The sequence below is a fragment of the Alligator mississippiensis genome, chromosome 13, assembly GCF_030867095.1.
Source record: "Alligator mississippiensis isolate rAllMis1 chromosome 13, rAllMis1, whole genome shotgun sequence".
In the NCBI taxonomy this organism is placed as follows: domain Eukaryota; kingdom Metazoa; phylum Chordata; order Crocodylia; family Alligatoridae; genus Alligator; species Alligator mississippiensis.
In genome coordinates this window covers 45288893-45300602 of record NC_081836.1, presented here as the reverse complement: position 1 = coordinate 45300602, position 11710 = coordinate 45288893, and the positions used below count along the sequence as shown (strand labels likewise).

The window sequence follows — 11710 nt, the reverse complement described above, 5'->3', positions numbered from 1 at the left end:
TGAAGGAATTGGCCAGTGTCATGGAGCCACTGGCACGGATGTTTGAGCACTCTTGGTGCTCAAGTCAGGTCCCAGAGGATTGGAAAAGGGTCAATGTGGGCCCTATTTTCAAGAAGGGGAGGAAGGAGGATCCGGGTAACTATAGACTGGTTAGTGTCACCTCTATCCTTGGGAAAGCCTTTGAAAAATTATTAAGGATTACATTTGTGGGAGTCTAGCAGGAAAAATAACGCTGAAGGGCAACCAGCACGGATTGATACCAGGTAAATCCTGCCCGACTAACCTTGTTTCTTTTTATGACTAGGTCACAAAATGCTTTGACACAGGAGTCAAGGTAGATGTCATTTACTTAGATTTTAAAAAGACCTTTGATATGGTATCTCACCCCATTCTCATAAATAAACTAAGGGGCTGTGATGTAGATGATTACATGGTCAGGTGGGTGGCAAATTGGCTTAGAGAGTGGTGGTGGATGGGTCAGTATCAACCTGGAAAGATGTGGGCAGTGAAGTCCCACAAGGCTCAGTCCTTGGACCTGTGCTGTTCAGTGTCTTCATCAGTGACTTGGATGAGAGCGTGGAAAGCACTCTGTCCAAATTCGTAGATGATACCAAATTATGGTGAAAAGTTAACACACTAGAGGGTAGGGAACAAATCCAGGCAGATCTGGACAGGTTGGAAAAGTGGGCAGAATAGATAGGATGCAGTTCAACAAAGACATGTGCAATGTGCTGCACTTATGGAGAAGGAATCACCAGCACACTTACAGGCTGGGGGAGGACCTTCTCAGCAACACAGCAGTGGAAAGTTATCTCGGAATCATTGCTGACACCAAGATAAACATGAGTTGCCAATGTGACAAAGTGATCAGTAAGGTTAACCGCACTTTATCATGCATTAGCAGGTGCATGATGAACAGGTCCAGGGAGGTGATACTTCTCCTCTATGCAGCACTAGTCAGGTTGTAGTTGGAGTATTGCATCCAGTTTTGGGCACTGCACTTCAAGAGGGATTTGGACAAGCTTGAGAGGGGCCAGAGGAGAGCCACTCATATGCCTAGGGGCCTGCAGGCAAAGTCCTACAAGGAGAGATTGAGCCCTGGATCTCTTCAGCCTCCACAAGAGAAGGCTGAGAGGTGATCTTGTGGCCACCTAGATTCATCGTGGGTGGAGGGGAAGGCAGCAAGGAATAGGAAATGCTCTGTTTACCAGGATGCCCCTTAGAGAAACTAGGAACAATGGCCACACATTGATGAACAGGTTTAGGTTAGAGATCAGAAAGAACTTCTTTATGGTAAGGGTTGCCAGAACCTGGAATGGGCTTCCAAGGGAGGTGGTGCTCTCCCCTACCTTGGGGACATTTAAGAGGAGGCTGAATAGGCACGTGGCTGGGATCATCTGACCCCAGCACTCTTTCCTGCCCAGGCAGGTGGTCAGACTCAATGATCTACTGAGGTCCCTTCTGACCCAAACATCTATGAATCTATTAAACTTTTCAATAGGCCATGAATCCCACATAGCCAGGGAAGTCTTGTTTCTAGGTTTAATAGAAATATAAAATATGTACTGATGGAAAGCAACGCAGTAGTGAGGATATTTTGTAAGTAATCAGTTACAGTGTCCACTTCTATCAAAGGAATCATCTGCATATTAGAATCAAAATCCCCATAGCAAATGCCAAGAGCATTGTGTTACATACATTTTCTACCACTTTTTAACATCTCACTAGTTGTGTCCACATCAGAATCTTACCGCACAGTAGCTTGTTACTACTGCACAGCAGTGTCATGTGGCACAAATTGTAATGCAATGCAACTGCACGATATTAAGAAGCAGCTATACAGTAGTAACAAGCTACTGCACAGTTAACATCACCAGGGAGCTGTGCGGAAATGCTACTGTGGAATAGCTCTGGGATGCAAGTACTAAATAAATGTGCAGTAACAACTATGCAGGCAGTGTTTAGTGTAGACACAGCCACTGTGTAGAAACACGTGCTTATTAAAAAAATCAGTATCTTAAACTATATGTATAGAAGATTTTTTTCTGCCTATTATTGGGATTGTTTTTTGGCTCATGGTTATTGTTCATTTTGCATGTGTATTTACCACACAGCCAGGTCATAAATTTATTGAAATAAGTAAAATTACAATGAAGTACCAACATTTTAGTTTCTTCACAGGGCTCTGTATAGACTTTTTACTTTGCCCATTTTACCATGGTACCACTTACTAGAATCACTGATTATTACAAAAGTGCTCTGCCTGATATGATTCCAATAAGCAACAGATACTTTACTTTGAACATTTCCAACCCAACCGTAACTCCCCATGGAATGGATGTTAGTTAAGTTGGTTCTGACTGTGCAAACATAAATCATATCACGTTGTGCGTGAAGCGTTGCAACTACATCAAACTCTTAGAATTTCAGTATTGTTGTGGTGCTATGTCCTATATTATTTAAGATTGCTTTCACCTGATTTTATATTAGGCATTTACTTAAAAGAAATGTTCATTCTTAAAGATTAAAAAGTTTATTTTGAAGTATGTTTAAAGAAAGAACAGGCTGATGAAAATAAAGTAAAAAAATAAATACACTTTACAATGACATTACATTCCACACAAAATAAAAAGTGAACTGAAAATTAAATATGCATAAATACAGAAAATATCAAATTACAAAAACAAACTGGCACTTGTCAAGAGAAAGGCATTATGAAAGTTAAAAAAATTGTGCTATGAGTTTGTTTCTTTTACACAAACTTTGAAACATTCTTAAAGTAAAAAAAGGCTTAGTTAACAAACCTGAACACAAATTAAACCTTCATGTTTTAAATATTAAAAATGAATCCATGTTTATGTCAACATATCACCTACACTGTTAATTAATAACACAGCACATAGAAATCTTTAAAAAAATTATCAATCTTTAGCACTGACATATAATAGCAAACTCAGCTATGGTCTAAAGTTTTGCAACCTGCAAGTGTTTCTACTTGTTGATCTAAATTTGAAATATTTCTTCCCCCTCTATAAATAAATGAACATTTGAGTAACGCCAAAAAATTGAGAACAAAATACAGTTTAGAAATCTGTTAAGAACCTAAGAATCTAGTTGTTATAAGCAGTCCTTGCAGAGTGATAATTAAAGAACAAACAGCATTTAAACATAGGGACAAGCCTTTGGGTGGTTGAAATCACAATGTTTCTTATGAGGATCTGACCCAGAGCCTTTAAGTTCAGGCCACAGTAGACAGACACTGAGCACTTTGTTAGCCTCCAAATTGTTTCTTTGTATTGGTATTGCTTCTTTCAAGTTAATGACTGGCTCTGTTTACAATACTGTAGGATACAGAATCTTTGCTTATAAGGCGGCAACAAGTCACTAAAATTCTAAGTGTGTGAATATAAATCAAAAGTAGATTTAAGGGCACCTCCAAACAAAGTGCTGTTCATTCATTTACACATCTTAATGTTAAGATACCTTCTCCACATAATTAATCCAAATTTTTATTTTTTATGTTGGGTTATTTAATGGAGAGTGCTATTTTGGATCCATTTTATTGTTGTTATACCAATGACAAATTTTAGGAAGTCTCTTTAAGAAAGGGGAGTCACACCACAGGAGTTCTGTTTAAAAAGCAGAATTTGAACCATCTGTTTGTGTCATGCTTAGGCAGTCCTTTTTCCAAATTTAAGGCTCTGGTGGCACAAAAGACATGCCATATGGGACTAAAAAATGCAGGTTTTTAAAACTAGGCCTACAGAAGGGCAACATTTCCTGGAAAGATTCAAGAATTAAAGTTACTGATCAGTTCCCCCTTTAAAATAGTATGTTTGTATCTATTCCTGCCACAATGAACACCACAAGGCAAACAGGAGTATGGAGGTCAACCCTTGTAAGTCTGGGGACTAGAACTGTGAAGGTTGCAAGCTTTATGCGGTACTTAACTAGAAAGAAAAAAGAAATCGAACAAAACTACATTTTTTAAACAACTGCTGCTTGTTTAGAAAATAAAGTAAATTTAGGAAAGTCAAAAGCAAAACAAATTGTAGCATGAACTTTTTATCCTAGTGGTTGCAGAGGACAATCACTTGATTTTGAAGCAAACCATTAAAATTTTGTTGCTAGACATGCATGCGTTTCATTTTCTGCGTCACATCTTTCTCCTATGTCTTGGTCCATGGTTTATTTTGGAATTAGAAAATACAACAAACAGCATGGAAACATTGCTTGGAAAAAGTTTCATCATTTACTGTGTGTGCATATAGATGCAATTTCTGTGAAGTCCCTGGAACAGCTGCCATTATGCCAACAATTATCTTGGATACATGTTTGCACACAACAAAGAGTAACAATGCAGGCCTCCTGCCTGAAATTGAGAGGTTAGCACATTCAGATATAATGATACATTCAGTAATCCTGCTCAGTACAGTTATGGAAAAGCACAGCATTGTTACAGTTTAGTAAATTGGGGGTTTTTTGCAACTGCCCTAATTTTATAGTAAAAGGCCTAAGATGCGTGTACATACAACCACTAAATTTTGCGGGCATATGAACTGCAATTGTGCGTATGAGCTGCTATTTAAAATGTGTTCTAGAGTAAAAAAAGTGAATCAGAGCTAGAAGACTTAGAGGTGGTAAAAAGTTACAAATGATTTTAAGGTAGCACTATATTCTTCCCTATAGCATAACATTTTGAAAGGGGACATAAGTATACAGACATCTGGATACATAGTTACAACATGCAATTTTTCATAAGAGTATTAACTTAATTGTAGCCCAATTATTTCAATGTCATTCCATGAAAACTGACTATGCCAGTGTTTGCAAAATGTTACGTAAAATGGGCATGTTTGTCATCAATTCTGAGTCCATAATCATACAAAAGTCCCAAGGTCTGGGCATTACGAAAATGACCATTACATTAACATTTTTATCCCAGTGAGTGTTGTCTTCTTAAATTGTCGCAACATTTGGCTTCCTTCTTTGGGTTCTTCCTGCATATACTCCTAAAGATACAGCAGAAATAAAGACAAAATTTACAGTTAAAATTACTACTTCTTTAATAAAAAGGCAACAAAAATGAAACAATACAAGCTAGAAATACACAAAACTGTTTAAAATATCTACTTTTAAATAGCCATTTTAAAATTCAAATGTTTGCAATTAATGCTATGTCTCAAGTACCTTAAAATGCATGAATAAAACAGGTTATTCAAGCTGTAAACATTCTTGTAAGTAACTACAATATAGCATGTTCTTCCTCAGTAAGCGTTCCCTTTGTTTTCCTGCTATTCCAAAATACCTACAAATTGCAATATATAAGATTAGAAAATTTGAAATGTTGGTGGTAATCATACATAATAATGTAATGAAATATAATTTTAACACCTATAGGTCTTAACTGTTCTAACTGCTTAACTATTGTGTAGTAGTAGTGTGTAGTATTCTTTACGTTTATGGAAACCAAAAATAAAAAGCAACTCTTTAGTCTTCATTCCCAACTCATGCCTCTGACTGATTGAAGCATATTAAGAACATCCCAAGAAAGTTTGAGCAAGAACAATATAAAGCATATTAATATTTTAAACCTCTAGCCAATTATGTTTTAGGTTTAATAGCTCAGAATAAGCTATTTATAATCCTCCTGATCGTCCCTTCCCTACAAATATCCATGCTGAAAGAGAGGACCCCTCTCAGATAGAATCTCCACACCCCTGCTTTACCCTATCGGAAGTGGTCTGCAAGGTTAGGATCCACAATAGATAGAAATGAAACCTCAGCAGGCCAAAAAGAACTGGGTGGTAGACAAAGGGCAATATGAACACTCACTATTTTGGAAGCTTCTCTATTTTGGAAACTTAAAACTTTCAATAAGGAAACTGAAGGTAGGAGGAGTCCATGCCCCACCGAAGCTCAGGGAGAACAATTTGATATCTACTAAATGATGGAGAAAGCATGCCCTGATCTCCTGCAAGATCCCCCACCACATTGCACAAGAGTGAGGGGGGGGAAAACCTTTTGTCCATAGCTTCACCATGAAAAAACCCACATCAAAATGCAGTGGAAGGGGATCTTCATGGAAATGTTCTCCCCAAAGTTCCTCTAAGCTCCTTCAATATTACAAAAAATCACCATGCACTTCTGTTACTTTAACACAGATGGATATTGTCCAATTTATGATGTGCTAGAAAGAGTCAAGAATTGCTAATACTACAGATGTCAGTGAAACACACGATGTTCAAACATACTAGATGAAATGACAGAATAAATTATGCTGTGCAACTGCAACTAGTTAGAAACACCTGCCAAACATTCAAGATGGCTACTAGACACGACATCCAGCGTTACAACAAACCATCACATGGTCATGAAGGCAGGTTAGACACAAAGATGATTTGCATTGACAGGTATCTAAAGTGTCATGGTATTCAAGTCATGAAAATGCTATGACTAGTTAAAGTTAGGCTGCTGATAGACCAGAATATACTGACTCCTCACTGTAATCTTAATTGGATAATCTTGCAGTTTTAACAGTTCCTGCCTACCTTAGTTTGTGTTCTTTGCAGTTCTCATTAGGTAAGTAATTATTATGAGAGGTACAAAGAAAACTCAGGTGCTGCTAGGAGTAGTTAAGGCAATTCAGAAGATGACGTCTCTGCTGCTGATGTTATAAACTTGTGGGGAAGACTGATGAAGGTGCCAACTTTTGGATGCAAAACAAAAATTCAGATAACAGAAATTTGTTATCATGGCACTTCTACAAGTTTCCCATTTATACATTCTAGTTCCATGACTAAATTCCTGCTTGAGTAACTACACTCTGCAATTTTAATAGGATATGTTATTTCCTATTTTATTCATATTTTGTTTAGAATCATTATGTCCCATTGAACAGTTGCCATGTTCCACTCTACAGTAGCTACCCTGCATTTGCCAAGGGAGAGGAAGAAGTATCCCTCTCCTTCCAACTTAAATGTTCTAATGAGATTCATATATATGCATGTGCGTGCATACATATAAAGTCATTGTGTATGGTGTGATTTCAGATCCTTTGTGATGAAAGATCCTATAGATTAATATAAAATGATTATTAAAGAAGTAGGATTTCTGGTTTTTTTCCCCTCAGATATGAATGTAGTAACTTTAGGCATGCCTGGATTTCTCAGCACCTCTTCTCTATAATCACTTCTCTTGATGTTTCAAACCAATAGGGGAAAGGACATTTTCTGGGCAAACTGGATATATGTCAGTGATCTTATGCATGCTCACCAACTTTCTTCCATTATCCCTAAGTGCCTGCAGTTAAGTCAGAATTCTGAATTTGTCCCCACTGGGAAGCCTAGCTAGTTAATGCAGAAAAATAATTCAGATATTACAAATCCTATGAGCAAGTTATACATCTATCCTAAACCCTTTTATTACCTAATGGGTTAACTATTAATCTCCATGTCTGGGCCCTCTGTATTTCCCTACAATTAAAACATAACATTAGGTGTATATTAAGGGAAAAATGGGTCACATCTTACTCCTTAATGCCTAATATACATCATAGAATCCTACAACATATTTTAAAAGTGAGAATTTATTAAATAGTCCATATGAAAAGAGAGACTGTTTTGAAAACCTATCTTTACTCCTTTATTTTTCTTTGTGGAAGATGCATCTTACATATATAAAATAAGAATCATATGACATTCAAAATACAACTACCTAAGCTGCATCTAAATCTATACTAGTTCTGAATATTTTTCTCTTGACAAACCTTATGTCTTTCTTGGACATATTGCTAACAAAAATATAGCATTTTTTTTTGCACTTGGGCATCTGGCAAAAAAAATGTAAGCACCAACTCTAAATGGTACATACATATTTTACAGCTTTTACAAAAGGTTTGTTACTCATATATATTTGTTTGAAAAGATGGGCTGGATTTAATGCATTAAAGCAAAGCTGTTGCAGACAGAAAAGGTAAAACAACCCCCCCTCCCCTTAAGGCTTTCTTTATACTAGTAACTTACTCATTCCTTTATTATAAATGACATCCAAGCACCAATTTTCTACACACCTGAAATAGCCTTGTTAGGCAATCTGCTCTCTGAGGACTTCTTTCTATTTTGCTCAACCCCCTTCACTGAGGTCTTAGGGGTTCTAATTAAATATAAAAAAAATTAACAAGTCATTTGCATCGAAGTCCAAAGGCTGCATCCAAACAAAGAAAAGCAACACTATTAAGCTGTTCTTGGCATGAGAATATCTGCAAGGGATTCAGTATAGCCTCCTCCAGAATATTTACATGTGCAACCCCAGTTGACATTATTAGGATTTATGCACACATTAACAGGAGAATGTACTTTCCAGATACCCTTTTTAAACTGTTCAAGAAACTGATTCAATTAAGATATTGTGGAATTAAGTAGTCTACATTTTTAAAAATGATGTTACATTAAGTGGAAGTAGAGGTTCATGGAATGAATTTTACAAATACAGATTCTAAACACAGCGTTAATGGAAGACAGACAACAGAATGAGACCATTGCATTTTTTAGTATAAAATAAACACATATACTAGGAAACTGAAGTATCTTCTCAACCTAAGTTGAATATTGGTCATTTTGTCTTTGCACAATATTTGCAGTGATACCTGTAGCTCTTATTGAAAGATCCGTATTCTTAGATGTTGCATTTAACTTCAACCTTTAGAGTTATGCTTTAAACCATATGCGGGGCTTACCCTTGCCTGCAAAGCAGCCTATGAATTGGAGCATTTTGTCCTTGATTTGGCTGAAGAACTCTGTTAAAAGAAATAAAACTTATGTTTTTTTCCTAAAACAAAGCCACAAATAAAGTTTGATTACTAAAAATCACTTTCTATATTCTAGGTATGCCAGAAGGGCCAGCATAATGTTTAGTTACCCACTGATAGCTCAGTGGCTATACAAATAAGTATGGCAGTAATTAAAACTCAAGAATGAGATTTACAAAGCCTTCAGAAACAGAAAAGAACCTTTCTTACAGGTGTCCCTAAGCAAAGGCTCAACTTCTCCCAGGATCAAAACAAAGCAGGTAAGCTTTTTCTAGTAACAACTGTTATAACACAAACATATCCTGATGCAGTGTATCCACATCCAACTTCACCTCATCCGATCTTTGCTGTGCATTTTTGGGGCACATCAAAGGGTGTGTCCCCCCCCCCGTAAGCCAACTTGGAACAGGTTCATACATGTAATATGTTTTTCCCCCAGTAGCTTATCCCAATGATTTCTTCTTCCCTTGGAGACAGATTGGCTAGATCTAGATGTGCAGGCATGTGTGGTTTGTGGCACTGCAAACCCCTTTGCAGCACCACAAACTGCACAAGCTGCACCTTAATCAGTGCACAGTGCTGCTAATTTACAGTGCCAGAGCAAAATTTGCTCCAGGGTTTCCCAGTAGCAAAAAGCAAAACAAAAAACCCTGGAAAAGAAGCAGTGCAAACCATACCCAGGGCTGCCTGCTCTCCTATCTCCACATGCTGTGGAGTAGGGGTGTGCAAGACGGGCTGTATTCATTTTGGATTCAGCCTGAATTGGAGACAGTGATTCAATTCGTTGATTCGGATCACTGTTCCGATTTGATCTGGCCAAATCTGAAAGTGAAGACTTGATGCCAATTCGGAAAAAATCAGTGATTTGGCTATAGACACAGTTTTAAATGTTTCTTCTATGTATCTCGAGGTACCAGGTGCGGCTCGTGAACACTGCGATGGTGGAGCGGATGGAGCATCCCACAGGTGCGCAGGGGGCTCCTGAAGTACTTCTGGTCCACGTCTGGGTCTGCCATCAAGTGTGCCGGGGAACCCCCTGCACTCTCCCAGCTTGGCGATTGCCCGCGGGAGGACCCAGGATGGCTTCCCCAAACCCAGGAGGCACCAGCTACTAAGCTGGGGGGCAGCCCCCCAGCACACTTCCTGGTGGACCCGGAGGTAGACCAGAAGTTCTGGTCTACTTCCAGGTCTGCTGCCGAGTGCGCTGGGGACCCCCCGCACTCCGATGAGACGCTCCATCTGCCCTACCTTTGCAGCATTCACAAGGCGCCTGGTACCTAGAGGTATGTAGAAAAAACATTGCGTCTATGTCTGAATCGTCAAATCTTTCCAAATCTCTCCAAATTGATTCAGAGGGTTCCAAGTCAATTTGGAGAAATTAAAGGGTCTCCCGATTCGATTCAGATTTGGCTACCGAATTGGGCCGAACCTCTGCCGAATCAAATCAGCGACCAAAGCTTCACACAGCCCTAGTGTGGAGCCCCTGTGCTGAGACCCCACTGCTCCCAGGCCGGCTGGTGCACAGGGTACCTCAAGACAGGACAGCAGGCAGCCCTTAGCTGTCTCCTTGTGGCTCAATGCTGAAGTTCATGGAGCCCCCATGCTGAGGCACCCTGTGCCCTACCCAGCCACTCCCCAGCTGCCTGGGGTGCAGGATGCCTCAAGATGGGGGTGCAGGCAGCCCTGAGCTGGCTGCTTCCCTGTCTCCTTATGCCTCAGCGTAGGGGTTTCACTGTGGAGCCCCTTTGTTGAGGCACGTGGAGTCCTGTGCTGAGGCACCCTGTGCCCCAGCTAACCACTTCCAGGCTGGCTGGGGCTCAGTGTGCCTTGAGACAAGGGAACAAGTAGCCTTGGCCAGCTGCTCCTGTCTCCTTGTGCCTCAGCACAGGGGCTCCACTTTGGAGCCCCTACACTGAGGCATGTGGAGCCCCCAGCAGAGCAGCTGGCTAGGGCACAGTGTGCCTTGAGACAAGAGAGCAGCCAACCCAGGAAGTGGCTGGCTAGGGTGCAGGGTGCCTCAGCGTGGGGGCTCCACAATGCGCGAAGATGGGGGAGCAGGCAGCCCTGGGCTGTCTTCTGCCCTATTTCCACATGCCATTCCCCAGCTGGCCAGGGCACAGGGTAAGTCAGCACAGGGAATAGCTAGCCCTTGCTGAGGCACCCTGTGCCCCAGCTAGCCCACGGAGCAGTGGGACCTGTCCTGCTGCAAAGCGTATGAGCAGGGGTGTACAATGTGGCACAAAGTAGCGCCACAAATTTGTGCCGCTGCAAAGGCACACCCCTATTCATGTGGACATGGCCATTGAAGGCAGGACTGACAGATACCTTCACAGAAGACCATGAACCCAGGCTTTGGCCTGGGTTCACAAAAAAAGCACCACCAACTTCACACATCAGTGCTTAAGAAGGCAAAAGTGTTGCTTTTATTATCTTATTATCTTATCTAATAAAGATATATCTTATCTTTATTATCTAAGTGTTGCTTTTATTGCTTTTTGTAATCTTAAAAATAATTTTTGCATCATTACATATGTGTGGAGGTTACAGTCAATAGCTTCTCACCCTAAAACCAAGGGATGAATAGAAGCACTATGAGATTCACTTCCTCAAGTTTCTGGTCTCACAGGGTGTTTATACATATGCTCTGGGAGTCAGGGGAAGAGGGGGACAATTTAATTTAATAAAGTGCCCAGAGCGTCACATGCATCAGTGTTCCCATGCTGAAAAATGGCAGCAGGGGTGCTTTAACTAAAGGTTTGTCAAACGAACTCTAGTTAAAGCACCCTCACCTCCATTTTTCACTGTGGGGACGCTGATACATGTGACACCGGAGTCCGCTGGAGTGCGGTAATCACCACGCTCCAGCAGACTCGATTAATCAAGTCTGCTCTGACGCACTGT

General features: G+C 40.1%; 1 protein-coding gene across 5 annotated transcripts in view; it reads right to left on the bottom strand.

The window, feature by feature from the left end:
- Nucleotides 1-2514: 2514 nt before the first annotated feature.
- The window catches only part of CCP110 (centriolar coiled-coil protein 110), a 29252-nt gene continuing 20056 nt past the window's right edge, over nt 2515-11710 (bottom strand). For 3 of the 5 annotated variants that reach the window (XM_019494782.2, XM_019494786.2, XM_059716904.1), the window contains 3 exons: nt 8738-8797; nt 8072-8154; nt 2515-5012 (listed from right to left, as the gene is read on the bottom strand). In XM_019494782.2, the coding sequence (XP_019350327.2) occupies nt 4960-5012; nt 8072-8154; nt 8738-8797 (196 nt within the window). In that variant the 3' untranslated portion in view covers nt 2515-4959. Of the gene's footprint in view, nt 5013-5190; nt 5309-8071; nt 8155-8737; nt 8798-11710 lie in introns of all 5 variants that reach the window. The other 2 variants (XR_002092576.2, XM_019494785.2) reach the window with 2 other exon arrangements.